General features: G+C 48.4%; 2 protein-coding genes across 7 annotated transcripts in view; one reads left to right on the top strand and one right to left on the bottom strand.

The window, feature by feature from the left end:
* Positions 1–2,379: 2,379 nt before the first annotated feature.
* Positions 2,380–17,824, bottom strand: IL17RB (interleukin 17 receptor B). 5 transcript variants are annotated; one of them, XM_027522577.1, is made up of 11 exons: positions 17,663–17,771; positions 15,892–15,916; positions 15,073–15,213; positions 13,231–13,358; positions 12,486–12,612; positions 10,602–10,649; positions 9,045–9,187; positions 8,609–8,674; positions 7,331–7,430; positions 6,122–6,220; positions 2,380–3,362 (listed from the first exon to the last, which is right to left on the bottom strand). In XM_027522577.1, the coding sequence occupies exons 1-11, from the start codon at positions 17,720–17,722 to the stop codon at positions 2,803–2,805; spliced, it is 1,497 nt and encodes a 498-aa protein (XP_027378378.1). In that variant the 5' UTR covers positions 17,723–17,771; the 3' UTR covers positions 2,380–2,802. The 5 variants fall into 5 exon arrangements, with proteins under 5 accessions (XP_027378378.1, XP_027378377.1, XP_027378376.1 ...); XM_027522576.1 differs by lacking the exon at positions 15,892–15,916 and having other exon boundaries at positions 8,609–8,671; positions 17,663–17,805; XM_027522575.1 differs by lacking the exon at positions 15,892–15,916 and having other exon boundaries at positions 17,663–17,791.
* A 90-nt stretch (positions 17,825–17,914) lies between these two features.
* The window catches only part of CHDH (choline dehydrogenase), a 92,204-nt gene continuing 88,558 nt past the window's right edge, over positions 17,915–21,560 (top strand). Inside the window, exon 1 of one of the 2 annotated variants that reach the window (XM_027522570.1) lies at positions 17,915–18,213. The gene's annotated coding sequence lies outside the window, so the exon portion shown is untranslated. The remainder of the gene's footprint in view (positions 18,214–21,560) is intronic. The other variant, XM_027522573.1, reaches the window with a different exon arrangement.

Here is a 21,560-nt window from a genome sequence, read left to right as displayed (position 1 = left end):
CATTTTCCCTCTTGTATAGCATAAACGTATGTCATGACTTCTGTATGCTGCTAAAATTCCTTGGGGAAAAAAAGGTATTTTTGTTGTTGTTTCTTTCCATTTTTAAAATTTTCTCTTGGATTACAAAAAGTAGCGGGGCCCATTCAGGTCCAGATTTCCAGAGCAAAGATTTAAGGTTGGGCTGGTTGGCTTTTGTTACCCACATGATCTGGGGTGGGCTTGGGAAAGGAAACCAGTCACTATTTGACCAGAACAGAAACAGAAAAGGCAAACTCATTTTCTTCCTAAAGCCAAATAGAAATGGTTTATATATAATTTAGACAAGATACCTGTCATAATTACTAACTTAATCAGTAGCTCCTCAGTCTTCCTTGACCTGAAAAACAAGTGAAAGTTCTCAGAGTACTTCTTGTTCAGTATGATCTCTAGAACTGGGCCTGGGGGTGGGACTGGCAGAAAGAAAAAGTAGGTGAAGGTAAGAGACTCAGGCCAGTGGAATACAGAAACAAGGATGGTTGGGAGCTTTCCCTGGGGGTCCACTGGTTAGGAGTCAGCGCATTCACTGCTATGATCATAGGTTCAATCCTTGGTCAGGGCAGTAAGACCCCGTAAACATTTGGGCCAAAAAAAAAAAAAGGATGGCTGGAAGTTTAGGACATGGAGAAATATTAGAGTATTTTAAATAAATAGGATTATCTTGAGTGTGTGCTCAGCAGGTTGGAAACAAAGAAGAGCCTGCCAATGTGACAAAATTTTAACTTGCTTCTCTTCTTTGGGATGCTTGCCCTCAATCTGAAAACTGTATGCTATTTTAATTTTTATTTTTTTTAATTTTTAATTAAGTTTATACACTATGATTTTACATTTCTGGATTGTTTCAACACAATTTAATACTAGCTACCTAGTTCTAAAAGCATAATGAATTCTGTGTATAATAGCTCTTCACATAATAGCAATTTGCTCTTAAAACTGGTAGAGGTTGATTCAGAGGAAGTTTGTTTCCGGTCCATGTTTTGACATAGGTCATGTCCATTTTTTACTATCAGCACTTAAAAGCACCATGCAAACTGAACACGACAAGGAAGTGAGCTTTACCACATTAACTGTTTTGCCTCAGGCATTACTAATTATTTGCTTGTGAAGCTGTACACTCTGCTTCTTTTTTTGGTCTTTGTAACATATGTATCCGGAGAAGGCAATGGCACCCCACTCAGTACTCTCGCCTGGAAAATCCCATGGACGGAGGAGCCTGGTAGGTTGCAGTCCATGGGGTCGCTAAGAGTCGGACACGACTGAGCGACTTCACTTTCACTTTTGACTTTCATGTGTTGGAGAAGGAAATGGCAACCCACTCCAGTGTTCTTGCCTGGAGAATCCAAGGGACGGGGGAGGCTGGTGGGCTGCCGTCTATGGGGTCGCACAGGGTCGGACACGACTGAAGTGAGTTAGCAGCAGCAGCAGCCAGGCATGTATCAGAGGAGTGGCATGGCCCTTTAGGGATACTCGACAAAAACATTTTAACAGTCGTCCACCTGAAACTGATCCACATTCTAGAGCAGATGCAGGCTTGCACTGTGTGAGAGAGACAGGCTTTCCTAGAAAAATACAAATGGTAATATAACCAACTTTTGGTGACTTCTGCATTAAGGAAAAGATGCTTTGAGAAAAGTCAAAAAAATTGGAAGACTTAAAATGCCACCCATCTCTATGTTCTGTAATGCCAAGGTAGATTCTGTTTTTTTACTTAAGTAAAACAGTATAATAACTCATTTATAAAAAATTAATTACTTCAAGAGGGCTAACTTCAACATAGGAATTATTTTTGTTTTGAACATGAAAAGTTACGTATAATCAACAAACTCTGAATTCTGACAGTTGACTTCTAATGGGTAACTTTGGGCAAAGGTAGACATCAGCTCTGTAAGTGATATATTTTGTTGATGTTAAAAATCCCCTGCCCAAGAATCAGGTAGGACATGAGGCTAGTTCAGCTGGTTCAGAGGGAGGGTCCTATGCAAATACCAGGTATAGAAGTGTTTCCACACAGAGTAGGGCACATGGTCAGCAAAGATCGGCGCAGCCTGTTATTCCCTATGTCTGTTATAAAGATTTTTGTGTGTTATAGAGGGTTTTTCACCTAAGAAGTTATTGAACTAGTGAGGACTCTCAGTTTTGGCCTTCATTAATTAAACTTAGTTACAGAGCTAAACAGTTCTACCTACTCTGCAGGGCATGCCCTATTCAGGACTGGATGTTCAGGTGGGAAATGCTTTATTACTGATTATCACTGTGGCTATAGTTGTACAGTGTTCCTGATTTTTAGATATGAAATTGAGGTTTAGAGTTATAAATTTAGTTTCCGTTTGTAATGCCCCAGTCTTTGGTAATATTTATAACAATTTTATTGGTATAACATTTAATTACTAGATTAAGGTGTATATATTCCTTTATAAATTATCCTGTTGTAAATCCTCCCTATTCCTTTTGCTCAAGCAGATATACATATGGTTGACTCTTGAACAGTACAAGTCTGAACTGGGCAGATACACTTAAGTGCATTTTTTTCAGTAAGTAATGCACTACACATCTGCAGATGGTTGAGCCATGGATAGAGATGATGGACTGTGAAGTTCTCCCTGGATTTTCCGCTGCAGAGGGGTCAGCACCCTTGGGTTGTTCAGGGTTCAGCTGTAATCCTCCCTGCAAGTAGCCTATATGGTAAACTTCAGATGCTTACAGAGCCTTTTTTCCCTGTGATTGGAGGGGTCAGAAGGCTTTAGGGTCTCCTGCTTCGTGGCTGGGCTACAGGGAGCAGCAGCTGTAGTGACAGGCACGTGACCTTCTCCCCACCGACACATGCTGCTTGGCACGGAGGAGCTCTGCACAGAAACCTGTAGCGTCCTTCGTGAGGCGGTACGTGGGGCAGACGCTGAGCGCCCTGTAGCTGTCTGCGATGTCACCCTCTCTGAAGTAGACCACCACGTATTTGTGCAGATGAGCCTGGCTTCTCAGATCACTGCAGAAGAGGTTAAAAGCGAGGTGGAACAGGTCTCGGGAGCTCTCACAGGGGCCGCCCTCCTTCTCGTCACAGTTACCATCGCACGTGGTGTTACCATTGGAAAGAAGGAAAATGACCTTATCCGCTGCTTGCTTCTGAGTGGTAAGCCACTGCACGGGACCCATCTCGGCTATTTTCTTTTTCTGCCACTTCTCAAGGATAACTTCACTTCTGCAGCGGTTTTGAAGAAACTCAGTGAAGTAACAAACTGTGTGATGGAAGCATATTTCAGAAGGGTAAACCACAAGAACCTTAATGGAGGGCAGTAGCGTGGTAGTTGAGAAGGAAGTCTTCTTGATCCTTTCTGTGGGGGAGAGAAGCATTATGTCATCTCTGCACAGCAAGTAACAGGCTTTCACGCCAGTCGAAACCATGGCAGATAAATGACCCCTTGCTAGGGCACACTGGCTGAGCATCAGAGGTGTTACTACTGCCAGAGAGGAAAATATCCCTAAAGTTCCTTTCATACACATGATCTGAAATATACCAGTACTTAAACCTTAAAGATGCTGCAAAAGATTTATTTTCTAAGTCCCTGTCACTGAGTTCTCTTGATCAAGCCCATCCCTTTTCACATAAATTCACAGAAACTATTTAGGTTCAGAGTACTCTGTTTCAGGTGGGTGGTTGTAACTGTAGGATTTTCAGTGCCATACATAAAAAGGACAGCTGACCTCTGCCCTTTCACATCATGTTTTGAGTTGCGTCAACTAAGTAGTAATTCCATCTTCTACCTGTAGGTGGTAGGGTTTCTTTACAGTTACATAAGGTTAAGTGGTAGGTCATTTCAGCTGGTCAACTGGAATTCTGTCCTATACATGGTACAGAATGGAAGCTAGTTATGAAACTACTGTAATGAATAGATACAGGTCAAACAATTCCCACTAATAGAAGTATTTCTAAGGTCAGAGTTCGATACAGCTTGCTTACCTAAGAAAGAACACGGGATTAATCTTATTCTATCTGTAACATCACAGACAGCTCAAACGCTGCATTTCCATGTCTGTGTGTGGAGGGGAGGGGAAAGCAGAGGTTATCAGTGGGCCTCCCCCTAGCAGTTTATATCAATACTGATATCTGATTTCTCATTCAAGTGTTCAGTGTTTTTGGGTTGGCAAGATCCTTGTTGTTCAGTCACTCAGTCGTATCCAATTCTTTGCCACCCTCATGGACTGCAGCATGCCAGGCTTCCCTGCCCATCACCAACTTCCGGAGTTTGCTCAAACTCCTGTCGATTGAGTCAGTGTTGCCATCCAACCATCTCGTCCTCTGTCATCCCTTTTCCTCCTGCCTTCGATCTTTCCCAGCACTAGTGTCTTTTCTAATGAGTCAGCTGTTCCCATCAGGTGACCAAAGTATTGGAGCTTCAGCTTCAGCATCAGTCCTTCCAGTAAATATTCAGCGTTTATTTTCTTTAGGATTGACTGGTTTGATCTCCTTGTAGTCCGAGGGACTCTCAAGAGTCTTCTCCAACACCACAGTTCAAAAGCATCAATTCTTTGGTGCTCACCCTTCTTTATGGCCCAACTTTCACATCCCTACATGACTATTGGAAAAAACATAGCTTTGACTATACGGACGTTTGTCAGCAAAGTAATGTCTCTGCTTTTTAATATGCTGTCTAGGTTTGTTACTGCTTTTCTTCCAAGGAGCAAGCATCTTAATTTCATGGCCGCAGTCACCATCAGCATTTATTTTGGAGCCCAAGAAAAGAAAGTCTGTCACTGTTTCCATTGTTTCCCCATCTCTTTACCATGAAGTGATGGAACCGGATGCCATGATCTTCATTTTTAAATGTTGAGTTTTAAGGTAGCTTTTTCACTCTTCTCTTTCACTTTCATCAAGAGGCTCTTTAGTTCTTCTTCACTTTCTGCCATAAGGTGTCGTCTGCATATCTGAGGTGATTGATATTTCTCCCAGTGATCTTGATTCCAGCTTGCACTTTATCCAGCCTGGCATTTCACATGATGTACTCTGCATATAAGTTAAACAATCAGGGTGACAATATATAGCCTTGATGTACTCCTTTCCCAATTTGGAACCAGTCTGTTGTTCCATGTCCACTTCTAACTGTTGCTTCTTGACCTGCATACAGGTTTCACAGGAGGCAGATATGGTCATCTGGTATTCCCATCTCTGTAAGAATTTTCCAGTTTGTTGTGATCCATACACACAGTCAAAGGATTTCGCATAGTCAATGAAGCAGATGTTTTTTCTGGAATTCTCTTGCTTTTTCTATGATCCAGTGGATGTCGGCAATTTGATCTCTGGTTCCTCTGCCTTTTCTATATCCAGCTTGAACATCTTGAAGTTCTAGGTTCATATACTGTTAAAGCCTAGCTGGGAGAACTTAGAGTATTACTTTGCTAGCATGTGAAATGAATATAATTGTGCGGTAGTTTGAGCATTCTTTGGCATTGCCCTTCTTTGGGATTGGAATGAAAACTGACCTTTTCCAGTCCTGTGGCCACTGCTGAGTTTTCCAAATTTGCTGGCATATTGAGTGCAGCACTTTCACAGCATCATCTTTTAGAATTTGAAATAGCTTAGCTAGAATTCCATCACCTCCACCAGCTTTGTTCGTTGTATGCTTCCTAAGGCCCACTTGACTTCATACTCCAGGATGTCTGGCTCTAGGTGAGTGACCACACCATCGTGCCTATCTGGGTCGTGAAGGTCTTTTTTGTACAGTTCTCCTGTGTATTCTTGCCACAGTGTTTTTCTTACGCCTTGGAAGAATTTATTTTAAAAAAGTAGGAACTAGCGTAGATCAGCTATCTCGAATAAGGGGCAGTTTGTTATTAGCTATCTTTGGACCATTTCAGTCTTGGTAGGTGCCTCAGTGATTTAAAGAAAAAGGTGACTTAAAAAGGTGAGTGAAATCCTGAGTCCCAACCTTTGCTTTACCCTTGCAGGTGTGATCAGTCTTTAGGAGAGCTCTAAGGTATTAAATAAATGTTGTCTGACTCTATTCTGATGCCAAAATGTGATTGCCTCTGGAGGAAGCTCCTTTAAAAGAAAAAATCAGCGTCATTCTTTAAAGAGCTGAATTATAACCCTTACCGTGCCTCCAGATCAGATAGATGCCAGCCACCAGCACCCATGTAGCCACAAGCAGAGCGGACAGGAGGAGAGGCAGCCAGCCACCCAGCACACTTCTGTCTGGGGAGAACAGAACTTATTTATCTTAAGCAGCACACAACCAGATTTTTCTCTTATTTGAAGACTAAAATTTTTATTTGACGCTTTGTAGACAAGTTTGGGTTCCTTCAAAGCCAACAGTCAGTAGATCTCTGCAGATCGGTATTTTTTTTTTTATAGAGTGTCCAGGTCTTTCAGTAGATGCTCAAAAAGGAGAGGGGGCCCAGGAGTTTAGGAATGGTCCTTCAAAATCACTTTGGCCTTTTACTCCACATTTTCACTGTGGTAACCAGAGTTTACATTCAGGTTTTTTTTGTTGTTGTTCTTTGATGAATTAATGTTATTCCGGGTGCAATTACTTCATATAATACATAGTATGCATAGAGGGCATCTTTAAAGGCTGTTCTGTCAGACTGACAAATGTGAGGGTAATGCCACCCGGTCACAGGAATGCTGAGAGTCAGTTAAGCTCCAGGGTGTGAAACTGCTCAGGAATCCGTCGGCACTGTGCCCACACAGCAGGATTGTCAGGAGGCTGGGTATCTAAAAACAGCACCTTCCAACTTTTGACCCTATGCCGGGCTAGTTCCGGAAGCATTTAATTTGAAAGAACTAACATCATTAAATCCAGAGAGACATTCTCCAGAACAGGCTGCTCTCAGGCACCAACGAGGTGTGTCTCCCCGGGGCCACTATTCCTAATTTGTTATCCAAATGTCTGTGTGGCCGCATCGAGTTACAGTAACAGCCGGCCCTGGGCTACTGAGACAGATAAGAAAGTCAAAATGCAGTGAAATGCACGTTCCTTCATTCACTCAGTCCTTTTACACCACTGACATTTTTCAGCAGACCCTTGGGGTGTTCTGAACATCTATTTTGCACCACTGATTTTTTTTCTTTCCCTTCTTCTGTATGTCCTGCTTGGTCAGGATCTTGATCTCATAAATGAAGCCTCATTCCTATTCCTATTGTAGCTGTTGGGCACAGAACCGCTATCTTTCCCTGCACCCTGTTCAGCACCCACAGGCCAGGACCCTCTCTCACTCTACCCCCACACCCCCAGCCTGTTGCATTCTGAATGGGGTAGGGCTGGGGTCCTTCCTGTCCTGAGGCTCTGTGCTGGGCACCTACCATGATCCTGAGGAGAAGAGACTCCCGTTTGTGGGCACTGCACCACGGTTCCTCTTTGTCGGATGCAGTCGTTGCCACAGGTATGGAAATACGGAGTCAGCTAAGGAGAAGCAAGGGGCTTAGCATTATTCCTACTTTTCACCAGAACTTCTCATCCCTTTTTTCCTAGCTTCAACCCCTCTCTGGCATTGTAGTAAGGCATTTTTTTTTTCCCTTGGTCATACTTCTGTTATAAAGCCCTAAAATCCAGACCAGTGACCTAAGACCAGACACCTCCTACAACTCCTGGGTTATGGATCTAAACTTTGTACATGTTGCTGAGAGGTTTTGCATGCTCAGTTGTGTCCGACTGCAACCCCATGAACTGTATGTAGCCCACCAAGCTGCTCTATCCATGGGATTTCCCCGACAAGAATACTGGAGTGGGTTGCCACTTCCTTCTCCAGGGAATCCTCCCGACTCGAATCAAACCCGCATCTTTTGCATTGGCAGGCAAATTCTTTACCACTGAGCCACACGGGATGCCCACTAAGAGGTTAGTTTCCTTATCTAAAAGGGTTAGGTCGCATCCTAATACATAAATATGTCCTCAAAAAATAGGGCAGTGGGACGCCTCTTGACCTAATCAGCACTTTTAAGTCCCTTGGGACTAGGAGAGTCTGGTTCCTTAGAAAAGAGGTGCAGTTCTAACATGCTGATGGGTATCTGCTCCCCTGGGCATGTCTGAGTGCTGCCTTTATGTCCCCAGGAATGAAGAACAAAAGAGTCTTATATCTTGGGTGTGGCTCTGTTCCAGTGGGACCCTCAATAACATGAACTCGGAGCAGAAAGAGCCCTGAGAGCATCTGCTGGTCTGACTTCCGTTCTCCAGTGGACTAATCACTGGTCCCGAGAGGACAGAGTTGCCCTTCAAAGTTCATAAACCGATCAGGAATTTTACTTCATTTTGCAGTGGAAATGGAGGCTTGGGATAACAAAATGGTATTCCTGTCTCAGAATTCCTTTGTGGCTCTGTGACAGCAAATGGGAATAAAAACATATTGGAAAGTCATCAGCCACTCACAGAAGCCAAAGGGACCTTGACAATAAGTTCACCTTTCTGACCTCATGGATTCCCCATCAACATCACATAATGGCAGAGAGGCTGCTGGCAGAAGCGAGCCGAGGAGAGAACGCATCTGCTCCAACCAGAACGGACCGCTCAAAAGCAGCGAGTGGCGGTGCAGTGGGTCAGTGAGCCCCGTTCTGTCCCCGCCAGAGCATCTTGTTCAGCTTTACCTGGACCACAGCACCTTCACTCTCCCCAGTCACGTGAACCACCACGGAAGTTCGAGTTAGTTCCTTCTGGTGCAGGTGAGTGAGACAAAATCAAGAATTAGGAGCATAGGAGGGAGTAGGTTAAAGACTGCCAGTGAAGCCACTGCTCTTCCCAGACTGACTGGAACTCGTTAATTTGCGTGAGCCAGATGCACTCTGTACTTCTGAGACCTCTACCTTTGGTGGGTTTTAGGTTCACAGGGATGTTTCCAGAGATGCCCCCAGGGGGCTTGGTTTTGTTTTTTTTAATTAATCAAAATAGCCCAGCACGTTTGTATATCAGTCAGTCCTGCCTGTTGCTCTCTCAAAAGAGTCTGTCCAGGGAAGTTCCCCAAGGGAAGGAGAGCTGGGGGTGGAGGACAGGACTGGTCTTGAGGACATGAGGGGAAGAAAGCACCTCTGACACGTAGGAAGTCCCAATCACGGCGGTACTTTGGATGAGCGCCATGTATCTGTCTCCAAGGGGACTGGTGGTAAAATTCACTTCCACCGTGTTCGCGCTCCTCTTGCAAGCGGTGATGTTTGGCTTCCACAGACTTCCTGTGAGTCAGGAGAATCACAAGGATGGAGCTGCAAACTGAGCCCTCAGTTAAGTCCCCGAAAGGGCTTGACCAAAACAGATGTCTGTTCTGAGGCACACCTCCACGAGATACAAGCTACTACACAGCGTGTCTTTTATTTATCATCTCAGAGTAACCTGCTGCCCAAGAAAGTTTAGTGACCCCACGTCACTGCTTTGCTGAAAACAGCTTCCCTGGGCTGACGGTGATGGGAGGCACAGGCCAGGTTCTACTGCTCTCTTCTGCTCTCGGCATCCATTTGGAGTGAAGGGCTGGGGGTCAGGATTTCTCCCTTTCCGGGATGGGGAGCAAGAGCCACAGCTTAGGAGACATGTCTGAGTTTATAGAGCGAGTGAATTCAGCTAGAGCTAGAATACTCTGGATTCCAGAACTCCATCCATCAGCCTGCTTTGCCCCAGCTTAACCGAATGTCAGGAAATAAGGAAGTGCCTCATGGCTTAACAGAATACCCTGACAGGTCTACTCTGTGAGAAAAGCCAGTTGTTTCAATCATGTGCCTTGCAAATCAGCACTTGGTTCATTTCCAGGAACATGATATAGAAGAGCATGCATTATTTTCCCCACCCAGGAGGCCATTTCAAGCCCTCACTCCCAACTATCTTACTGTCTTTAGGGGTTGGGTCCCAGGACTGATTCAAGGCCCTCGGGCCCCCTACACCCCAAAGGGTCCGCCGCTCCAGATGCCGGCAGGGGGCTACAAGGAGGCGCAAGCTCCAAGTCCACCATCAGCGGGAGACACATGCTCGGCCTGCTGGGGTTCACAAGGACACCTGTGGGGCGGGGGTGCCTAAAAGACAGGGGCTGGTGCCTCCAAACCATTAGCCTCATTAGCACCCTAAGACTATCATTACCCAGAAATGCACAGAAATCCTTGTAAACACCTTGGAAATTGGATGGTTGGGACTGATTAACCTGAAGGGGCTTATTTCAAAAATCAGAGGGTAGGGGCAGTTTCTAACAGGCTGCCTGTGAGCTGTGACCCCTGTGAGGTCACAGGTTGGGAGCATGCTTCTAGGCCATTACTTTAGCTAATGCTGCCACCTTGAATGTTTGCAAATCCAGGTAGGTCCCTGTGGCCACAGCTCAGTGGTGCTGGTGTCTGAGCGGGCGGAGGACTTTCATGGAGTCCCATCCAGGCAGAGAGGGCCTTTGTTGGGGGCTAAAATGTTACTTTAATCAAGGGAATGGGGTGTTTTTCCTGTGACTTGCTCACTGCATAAACCTACCAAGAGTTTGTCAGGTTGGGGATCAGCCTTCACTGAGCAGACCTACTCTAGGCCTCAGTTCCTTCATCGTAAAAAGTCTGATTGAGCTGTGCTGGCTCGAGCTATGGATTTCTTCTCATAACAAAAGCAAATGCTGAATTTACTTACCTGCCTCGATGCATTTTTTTTTATATTTCATTACGTGGTCCAGGCACCCTGGAAATTTGAAAGTTTTCACATTTTAGAAAAAAGTAACCCTGCTCCACCCCAGTGCCAACACGTGTGCACACAACACATGCTTACACACCTGTAATGAATTGCCAGAACATTTCCGATGAGGGCAGATAGCAGATGTAAATAAGATGCTAACATACTGTTAAACAGAAGACTATCTACCTGCGAAATGATAACCAGAATCTAATTTGAATACAGCCTTTATCAGAATGCTATCTGTGATCCCCAAGAGAAGACCTCGAAACCAGCCATTCTTGAAAAATGAGGTTCGGTATTACGTGTAGATACTGCCCCTTCCAAGAGGTGGAGCTTAATCCTACTCTGTGCCCCTCCGCCCCAGGGTGGGGTAGGCTTAGTGATTTGTTTCCAAAAACTAGAGCTGGGGAAGGGAAAGATACTAGATTACATGGAGAAACCTGGCAAGACACCACTCAACAGTGACACAGGTGAGCATCACCCATGACGTCCTGTGCATGTCACCCGCCCCACAGGCGCCACAGGAAGAGTGCTTCACCTGTAGAATTCTCATCAAACTCCTATATCCCCAGTCTGATCATGAGACAAACACCTGACAAGCCCAGATTGGGGGAACATCCTGCAGGAGGCATGGCCATCACTCCTCAAGACCCATGGTCGTGAAACACGGAAACACTAAGAGACCGCCACAGACCAGATGAGATGAAGAAGACACTGGGGACTAAATGCCACTGGGACGGAAAGACGACATTAGTGGGAAATCAGATGAAATCCAAATAAAATCTGGACTTTAGTTCATAGAAATACCAGTGCTGGACTCTTAGTTTTGACTGATAGATTGTGGTAACATATCCTATGTAAAAGAAAAGCCTTTATCAACAGTAAGAAACTGGGTGAGCACTATATGGGAACTCTTTGTACTAGCTTTGCAACTTTTCTATAAAAGTATTCCAAAATATTTTTAAAATGAGATTTGGTCTCACCAAGAAACCTGGGAACTACTGTGTAGTAAATGATGTGATGCTGAGAATACACTAGACCAGAACCAAGGAATGCAAACAGATTGGAAATTGCCCCCATTTGGCTTCAGTGGCACAGCTGGCACAGGGACAGGCGTGGGGACAGAACAGATGACCCAGCCCGAGCCGGAGTGATGTGGGAGCTGCTGGGGCCAGGCACCTTGCTGGGCCCTCCTCACCGAAGACCTTGTCTCATCCTCGCACTGACCCCATGTGTGATCGTGCAGGTGTGACACCAGAGGGCTGAGCGTGTGTCATAGAGCAAGGGAAAGAACCAGTGCTCACCTCAGTGCCATCGGCCTCTCCTCCCAGCTCAGGGGGCAGACCCACTGGAGTCTGTACATCCTCAGAGACCAGCCACACATGGTCAAACTACACATCCTGCCCAGAAGCTGGAACAAGCGTTTTGCGTCGACCGCAGAGAATGGCAGATGTGCATCAGTCAAGAAGGACCAGAGTTTGACCAGCAGCTTCACTGCGCTGTGTGTGTAACCAGGGCAACTTCCTTAAGCTCCCAGTTTCTTTTATCTGTAAATCAGGGCTGTCCCAACTTTGGGGGTTTTGACAGCCCGAGTGAGATGATGGGTGTCAAGTGCTCAGTCAGTGCCCAATGCACAGGAATGGGCTTTCCCCTCCGTTTCACCTGACTCAGTCCTCTCCTTGTGAGTGACGCAGTTGCTGTATCCCTAGTACACATGAGGAAACCGAGACTCAGCAAGGCCAAACATCTCATCCAGGGGACCTGGCCTGTCTCTACCAAACCACATACCAGATCAGGTGTCCCAGCCAAGACAGAGGATAAGACAGGAGTGAGGATGTGTACCTGGGGAGGTGAAGTTCACAGCCATGGAGGGACCGTCCTCATTCATATTTGCATTGGGGATGTTATGGGCCCCAATGAAATAGACTGTGTTCAGCTCGACAGGAAAACCAATGTAGGAAAACGTCCACTGCAAAGCAAAGCGGGAACCCTTGACTTGCCACGTCCTTTTCATCTATAATTCCATTCCTTAACCCACTGCTAAAACTTATGTCTCTAGCCAATGTCTACTAAGGAAATTGACCCCACACAGTTTGCCAGTGTAACCCACAGAATCAGAGAAGTGTAAAATTCTAGAGCCAGGATATAATTTAGGGTCAGTTTCCCTCCCTTGGGCCCCCCCCTGCTGGCTCAAACGGTAAAGAATTTGCCCACAATGTGGGAGACCTGGGTTCAATCCCTGGGTCAGGAAGATCCCCTAGAAAAAGAAATGGCAACCCACTCCAGTATTCTTGCCTGGAGAATTCCATGAACAGAGGAGCCTGGCGGGCTACAGTCCATGGAGTCACAGAGTTGGACATGACTGAGCGACTAACACTTCCCTCACTTTGCTGATGGGGAAATTGAGGCCCAGGGATGCTAACTTGCCCAAGGCACACAGCAGAGAAATGGCCCCAAGTGGGATTTGAACCTGAACATCTAGGTTCCAGGTTGTAGCTGTCAGCAGCCTGTATGTGAATACAAATCCACACCCCCAACAAAGGACCCAGATTAGTGACAGCCCTCCCAAGTGTCTCCAAGTGCTTACTTTGCCACCAGAGGGTCTGGTCTGAGTCTGGAAGGCCTGCGTGTAATTGCACCTGATGCAGCTGTAGGACTGGAAGTGGCTTTTGCCCATCACGCAGATCTTGGTGGCCTTCAACAAGCGGATGCTGGCTGCCAAGGTGGGTAAGAGGGCAGTTATGTATTTAGTACTTCCTCTGTAGCTGATTTGATGCCAGACAGCCTACCTGCCTTCACACTCACCGTGGCCCTCAGAGGTAGGCACTATGATTGTTCCCGGTTTACAGAAGGGGTAAGTGAGGCTGGGAATTGCAGGGAGCTGTGCCATAGCTTACAAAGGTCATAGGGACCATATGGATTCAGATTCCAAAGCCTTTCCTCCTCATAGGTGAGCCTGAGTTTCACAGGCACCTGCAAAGAGGAGGCTACCTTTACACTATCCTGGACCTCTGTTAAGAGGAACAGGTGTGCTGTGTGGAGCAGAGGCCTCTCAGAGTGTCCTCAGCAGCCAAGCCTGTTCTGTCCGAACCTTTATCCTTGCTGATCCATCCCTGCAATGCCTTTTCCTCCTGTTCTTGGCCTCACCAACTCTTTCTCCTTCAAGGCCCAACTCATGCACCACCATCTACAATGACAGCTAACAAACACAGGAGCTCACTCTGTGTCAGGGATGAAGCCAAATGCCATCTAATTTACTGTGGTCTCACCAGGGCCCGCTCCTCCTCCTCTCCCCTCAGCCCCACCGAAGATGAAGTACAGGTCCCTCCAGGATTCCCCTGACAGTCTGTCTGCCTCCCCCTGGCCCCTGAGAACCTGACTGAGCAGGAACTGGAGCTCGCTCACTTCCCCGTGCTTGGCACTCCCAGACTATGACCATATGGAATTTAGTGAGGGGACTCTACAGACATGAGCTTTAGGCCCCCAGTATTGGTTCATCCAAAGTGCCTCAGAGAAATGCTAGGACTTCCATGATGTCCTTTGGGAGATGGAAAAGTTATCTACCCAAGAGAATGTTTTCCTAAACCTGCAAGATCATCTCTGGCCCTATCCCGCTTCCTTCCATGAAGAGCAGTGTAACATGTAAAAAAGCACACCAACACCAGCACACCACCTGATGAGTTTTCGCACTTGTGCAGCCAGTACCCAGGTCAAGGAGCACCCCAGGAGTGCCCCTCAGGCCTCCTTTCAGTCACTCCCCACCCAAGAATGGGCTTCTCTGGTGGTTCAGATGGTAAAGAATCCACCTGCAATGCAGGAGACCTGAGTTCAATCCCTGGGTTTGGAAGATCCCCTGGAGAAGGGAATGGCTACTCATTCCAGCATTCTTGCCTGAGGATCTCATGGACAGAGTAGCCTGGCAGGCTACAATGAGTGCATAGGATCACCAATAATCAGACATAACTGAGCAACTTTTACCCAAGAATAGCCTCTGTCCTGACTTCTGACTACATAGAGTAGTTTTGCCTGTTTTGCACTTTCTGTTAGTGGAATCATCTGGTGGGTAGGACCGCAGGCCTGCGTTTAGAGGTGTAAGTATGAACGCCCGAATCTGGCTTCTTTTGCTTGTGAGAGTCATCCACACATCGTTATAAATCATTCATGCTAATTGATATACTGGATTCCGTTTTGTGAATCTAAGTCTGCTGTCAGGCATTGAAGGCGTTTTGTTTTTGGCTGTTGTGAATACTGCTACTGTGCGCATTCTCGTCCGTGGCTTTGGTGCATGCATGGCATGTATGGTGTATCTGTGGCACGCGTGTATGTGTTCTGCTGGGTATGCCGGGAAGGGACGTCACGGGCCACAGAGTCTGCCCATTTCTGCTTTAGTAGACATGTCGGGCCTTACCGTTGATGGATGCAGACTTACCATCTGCCCGGAGGATCCAGCTTATGTTCATCAAAATTGGAGAGTCCTCCAGGTCAACATTGCTTTTAATAGTTTCCACTCGGAGGTCCCTCAGGTCTCCTGGGGTCAGGGTGTGTCGGACCATCCATTCTGGAGACGGTCCTGGGAGAAGGCAAAACTTCCCATGACACCCTTTCCCCAGCCCAGTCCAATGCCACTTGCTCTACATGACCCACTGTGACCACCCCTCACTCACAACTCATCTCTTCTTTCAGCTAAGGCAGGCCAGACATTTCTCAGTGCTGGCTGATGTGCAGCCAAGGTGATGCTGAACCTCCTAGGCCCAACCTACAGGGCACATGTGCCCACTCTGGGTCCCTTCATACATATGTATGTATCTAATTTATTCGACATGTTTATTAGAATCGCTTCTGCCCACCCCCACACCTCAGCCTGGACTCCAGCCAGCTTACCCCCATGACTCCCCCTTCCTACCCCTTAGTCTCTGTCAGTACCATCTCTTCTCCAGCTCACTCTGTCCATCCACATTTCTTGGGCAGAAACACACCCATTCTTTAAATGCTACCATCTCCAACACTCCTTCTTCTCTAAAACATTTGCTTCCTGTTCCCAAGTGTAAATGACGTCCCTCCCATGGCACTTGATCTCCTGTGCCTCTTTCCAGCCAGGAGACCAGCCCACCCGAAACCCTGGGAGCTCTGCCTTGGGCAGATGGAGGCTTCACCCGCGCCTGGTCTTCGATGACCTACTGCCGGGATTCAGGTCCCCTGAAAGTCCAACTGTACTTCTGACGTAAAGCCCTGTTTCTAGTGCACCTACCGGGTTCAGAGCCACACTGAATTGTCTGCAAGAGAGAAAGAAACTGAGTGCCATGTTGAATACCAGCAAACCACAAGACTTCATTTGCCAAATTAGACAAAACACCATCTTTTCCCTTAAATGCATATACAAGTGGTGCATGTTCAAAGAAAGGCTGATCTGGTCCCACCTCACAATTTGGGAGACATTAAGCAGCCCTATGATAGGCTATGATGGGCCATAGATTAACCACCATTTACTTGAACGTCAAGCCTGGCCATCATCTCCCTTAAAGATCAAAGGTGGGTTTACACCCCTCTCTGCAGCTCAGCCTTCCCTGCCACAAGCAGGGGATAACTCTGGACCATCACAGAGGCCCCTTCACACTAACTGTAGCCTTCTAGGACAGTCTAGAATATTTATTGAGTTTCCCCAGGTTAAAGACAGGCTGTGCCAAGAAGAGCAGAAGAATGCAGTCCATGGTACCTTTCCAAGGTTCTTTAAAAAAATTCCCCTTCTGATATAAAAGGACTCACTCGAACTATTTACCAAATCATAAAGCAACTATGATTTCATCATGTTATCTTTTAAAAAGAACTTATAAAGAATATCATCAGTATCTAAGAAAGGCCAATATTAAATCCTTTGGATTAACTGCTCATGTCTTTTTATTAAAAAAAGTAATTAGTCCTTTGGTTTGGGAATAAAATTTAAGACCTAAAAGGAAGCAGCAAGTTCCCGTGACACAGATGACACAGTGTGGGTAAGTCCACCGGCTCTGGAATTTGAGCCCTTGCAGCCTCAACATTTCTCAACACCATGAAGACAGAAGGCAAGACTTTGTTGATTTGAGTAATATGAGTTGGGTGGAACTGTCAGTCACTCATCTTTGTCTTTTTAAAGCTGAACTCCAAGGGATGTCACCAGACAGTTTTTTAAACAAGCCACCATGGTGATACTGGGAGCTAAGTTCTTGTCAAGGGGCTGCTGAGATAAATTTTAGAAAGAAGCAAAGCCACAGCTCTAAGCTTTGTACAGAGTTCAAGCTACAGGCCTAGTAGCAGGTACTGCAAAAGCAATGAATTCTTCCTCTAGGGGAAAGGTAGGGGTGCGGTGGAGTGAGGGGGTGGGCTCTGAACTGAGACAGGACAAGGAGAGGAGCTGAAGACATCAAGGCAGGGTATGCCTTTCCATCAGCAAATGACATCACGCTTTAATGCTGCATGCTATGCTTAAGGGCAGCAATATAGCTTCAAACGCTATTTTGCAAATGAGGTTTTGTTTGAAGACCCAGAAAAGTCCCTCAATCCTTTAAGGCAGGGGAAGAAGGGAAAGCTGCAGAGTTCAGGGGCTTAGCTCTGGGGACAAGGGCCCCAGTATAGCAAAAAGAACACGGCAAAAAAGGCGACTGGAATGTAGAAGCAGCTCTTGCGACCCCAGGCAATAACAACAGTGAACGCCTACTAAGTGCTAGGCTCTTTGCTGCTATTTTACGGCCCCTATTTTAGCTGTCCTTCACTAAATCCTGGTGAGTGAGGGATATGACCCTTCAGTTAGACAGATGAGGACACGAGGCTTATTGAGCATAGATGGCTGGATCAAGAACGCATGGTGACATCCGAACCCGTCTGATTCCCTCGCCCCAGACTTAAGCAGTCCGACGCCCGATCCCGGCTTCAGACGGCCCTCTGCGAACGCCTCGGAGGAGCATGAGCTGATGGGTTGGGACGCGTTTGGGTCCGGGTTTGAGGGACCGGAACGCGGGAGAGGGGAGCGGACAGGGGGTGCTTACCGGCTCCGGAGGCACGGCCCCACAGCACAGCGCGGCCAGGCTCAGCAGTACTAGCGACATCGCGGGGCCACCGCCCGCCACCGCGCGGGGTCCGGATCGGCATCGGGCCGCGCTCTTATCCAGGCGCCCGGGGCCACACCTCCGGGCTCCGCCTCCCCCAGCACCGCCCGGGTAGGGGCGGCCCTCTGGCGCCCTCCCAGGGTGGGGAATGTAGTGCCCGGCCTGCAGGGGTCGCGCGGGATCAATGCCCGGGTCCGAGCGTCTCCCGGGCAGCCACGCACGCGCCGTCCCAGCGCACCAGTGCGTGCGGTGAGCCAGGTGCGCGAGTGCGCGCACGAGCCGCCCGCCCCACCCGGCAGGCCAGCCTGGCGCCCGCTCGCCGCCGGGAGCAGGTCTGGTCCGAGACGCCCGCGGTGCCCCTCCTGGCCGCCCGGAGCGCGCGGAGCGCGGGCGCTGCCGGTTAAAGTGTAGCGGGGCTGGGCCGGGCCGCCGGCGCCAGCTCCTCCGACTCCGCCGCCAACCGTCCCGGCACTCGGACCGACCTGCCCACGGTGAGTAGTGGGGAGGCGCTCGACCCGGGGCCGTGGCCGCACTTCGGAGCCCGCGGCCGGGTCGGGCCGGGAGGTCGAGTGGGTCTGGAGAACCCAGGCTGGACGCCGAGGTTGGCCACCCCCCCACCCCCACCCCCGGGAAACGTGTGGGACGGGAACAGCAGAGTCGCACTGAGTTACTCGCAGAAATTTAAGTTGTGTGTAATTTGTGTAGTAGAAACCGTCCCTATCGCTGGTTTTCTGGTCAATGTATCTTTCCACAAAATGAGACCTGATGCTAACAGTTGGGTCTCCGAAGAAGAAAGTCTTCACCCTTTGGGTTTGGAGGCGAGTTCTTGAGTTTCAGGGAGCTCGGGATTTCTGAGCAAATTTTGCAAATTAAATGCGGCCTCAGAGAGCCGACCTAGCTGCTCAGAACCAAGTAGGGTCTGGGAATTGCATTTAACTTGATCTCGCTGGTTAATTCTGCGCAGATGGACCAGACCCATTCTTTGAGAGACATAGTGGGTTTGGGGAAAGGTTAATGAAAATCAGCTGGGCTAACAGTGAATCCAAGTGTTTGAAACTCTTCCGCTTTAGGCGCCTGGGTTTGCAGAGGAGGGGGAGGGTGACCAACTCAAGGTCCCTTAAACTTCTAGGCTGAGTTAGCTCCACTCTTTAGATGGGAGACCAAGGCCTAGGGAGGCACGGAGTTGTCAGCTGGTGAAAAGTTGACTTAGTCAAGCAGTTGTTTTGCTGAGGTCCTGTGTACCAGTCCTGGCCCAGCTGCCTGATTCAAATTTTGGCCAGCATGGAGCAGGCCCCAGTCTCAAGGTTGGCTGGGGATTCTGGCATGCACATATGTGAGATGCAGGCGATGTTTTCCTGAGGGTTGGTCTGGTTCCTCATCAAGGTGAGTGGCTCAGGTGAGGGTATTGCCTCACCCATGCCTGGGGCTGGGTCACCCGCGGCCCCTTGCTTAACGTCTCTGAGTTGCTTTGAGCCCTAGCCCTGTAGTCCCAGAGATCACTTGCAGCTCTAATAGTTGTCTGTATTCTTGAGCCAACGTGTGCAGGATGCCTGTGCTGGCATGCAAAGGTGCCAGCTAACAGGTGCCCTCGGACTGAGAACGCAGGCGGTGAGAGTATGTTCGAGGGCACGTGGGCTCCCCACTTCTGCCATGGAAGTGCAGATGCAGTCTCATCTTCCTGCTCTTGGGATTACAACCCTTGTCCGTGGGGTGCCAGACGTTTTGGTGATGGTCATTTTTCAGTGTTAGGAAGGTCACCTGGCTGGCTATGCCAGGCCATGGGAAGTCAGTCCCTCTGAAGGCAGTGAGAAGAGGCCGCAATTAGTCTGAATCTGTTCGCTGGACGAATAGCCCAGTGTCTGTATGGGCCAGGCTTCAGGCTGCACCGGCTTTACAGCCATGCCCCAAAGCAGGCCCTGTTGCGAGAGCTTGGGCTCTTGAGGGTCAAGGCTCTGGGGGTGACCAGGGATGCAAAGGTTAGTCCTGGAGACAGAGTTTGTGAGTCAGACATTTATAGGGATTAGTAAAGTAGGGAAACAGTGGAAACAGTGTCAGACTTTATTTTTTGGGGGGGCTCAAAAATCACTGCAGATGGTGATTGCAGCCATGAAATTAAAAGACGCTTACTCCTTGGAAGGAAAGTTATGACCAACATAGACAGCATATTCAAAAGCAGAGACATTACTTTGCCAACAAAGGTCCGTCTAGTCAAGGCTATGGTTTTTCCAGTGGTCATGTATGGATGTGAGAGTTGGACTGTGAAGAAGGCTGAGCGCCGAAGAATTGATGCTTTTGAACTGTGGTGTTGGAGAAGACTCTTGAGAGTCCCTTGGACTGCAAGGAGATCCAACCAGTCCATTCTGAAGGAGATCAACCCTGGGATTTCTTTGGAAGGAATGATGCTAAAGCTGAAACTCCAGTACTTTGGCCACCTCATGCGAAGAGTTGACTCATTGGAAAAGACCCTGATGCTGGGAGGGATTGGGGGCAGGAGGAGAAGGGGACGACAGAGGATGAAATGGCTGGATGGTATCACCGACTCAATGGACATGAGTTTGAGTGAACTCTGGGAGTTGGTGATGGAATGGGAGGCCTGGTGTGCTGCGATTCATGGGGTCGCAAACAGTTGGACACGACTGAGCAACTGAAATGAACTGAAAGAGGGGTAGAGAAGGAAATGGCACCCCACTCCAGTACTCTTGCGTGGAGAATCCCGTGGACAGAGGAGCCTTGTGGGCTACTGTCCGTGGGGTCACACAGAGTCGGACCCGACTGAAGCGACTTAGCAGCAGAGAGGGGAGGTGGATAGGGTCCCAGGAATGGATATTCCCTATTCCCTTCTTTCTGTAAGATCCTAGAGTGAGGGAGCAGCCATGGTGTCAGGTGAGACAGAAGGGCCAAGAGTGGCCTGGCCTGCGGTGGACCCCTGACTTAGATCTTCGGCAAGAAGTGTTGAGACGAGGCATGAGAGGAAGTGGCTTTCGGGATGGGAGAAGGCTGGTTTTCTTCCAAGAATGAGCAAGGTTGAGATAGTTTCTCCAGGAAAAGAAGCTGATGGGCAAAGGAGAGGAGAAAGGCGAGGCGAGCAAAATGCCAAGGTGGCTGAGCATCAGGTCGAAGGAGTGGGAGGGGGGAACCAGAGCAGTGGATGCTGGCCATTGACTTGGGATGCAGACCGAGTGACCTCCCCATGCCCTGGGTGCAGGGCTGGGCATGTGTGGGCACAGAGATGACACCGCACTGTCTCTGGTTCTCTGCCGCCCATGGCCAGGTCTGAAGGCAGGACCGCAGAGTGAGTAGTCCCGAGTGATCCCTTTAGCCACGGCTGGTGTGCTCTGTGGGCCAGCAAGTGTGCCTGTTCAGTAGGAGGGGTCCACACTGGCTCGGACGGTCATTCTGAAAAGTGTTCCTCCGTGAGAGGGCCTTGCTGGTTAAGCATGGAGCCTCCAAGCTGGCCTGCTGGAAGGAACGCCGTTTGTTGCAACGCCTGAGCCCAGTAGTGCCGTAGCTTTGTTAATGGGATGCAGGGCCCCTGTGGGTCAGGAGGTCTCAGCTGCTTCCCCTGTGACTCTGGAAGTCTCGGCCCTTCTCAGAGCCTCGGTTTCCTTTGCTGTCAAGTGTAATGGCAGTGAGGTGACTCAGGTCTGTGAGGGAAGTGCAGATGCTCTCACCTTTCCTCTTTGGCCATGAGTTCTGCTGCATCTGCATTCTGAAAGAGCCTTGTACAGCATTCCTTCTTGTCTGAGTATTTAGTAGGTGCTTATTAAATGCTTGAATGAATCAATGAATGAATGCATACCTTCCTCCAAGCCAGGGGCCCAAGCCTACCCAATCAGAG

This window comes from Bos indicus x Bos taurus, chromosome 22 (genome assembly GCF_003369695.1).
Source record: "Bos indicus x Bos taurus breed Angus x Brahman F1 hybrid chromosome 22, Bos_hybrid_MaternalHap_v2.0, whole genome shotgun sequence".
In the NCBI taxonomy this organism is placed as follows: Eukaryota; Metazoa; Chordata; class Mammalia; order Artiodactyla; family Bovidae; genus Bos; species Bos indicus x Bos taurus.
The sequence above is the reverse complement of the archived record's forward strand: the minus strand, read 5'-3'. Positions and strand labels throughout refer to the sequence as shown.

Excerpts from the sequence above, each read along its gene's own strand:
- IL17RB (XM_027522575.1), bottom strand. The coding sequence starts at position 17,765 with ATGCCGATCCGGACCCCGCGCGGTGGCGGGCGGTGGCCCCGCGATGTC. Across the intron at positions 8,675-9,044 it reads GGACTTCCTACGTGTCAGAG|AAGGAACTAACTCGAACTTC; the intron begins GTGCTTTCTTCC and ends CACCTGCACCAG. Across the intron at positions 7,431-8,608 it reads GTGAAGGTGCTGTGGTCCAG|CTGACTCCGTATTTCCATAC; the intron begins GTAAAGCTGAAC and ends GCTTCTCCTTAG.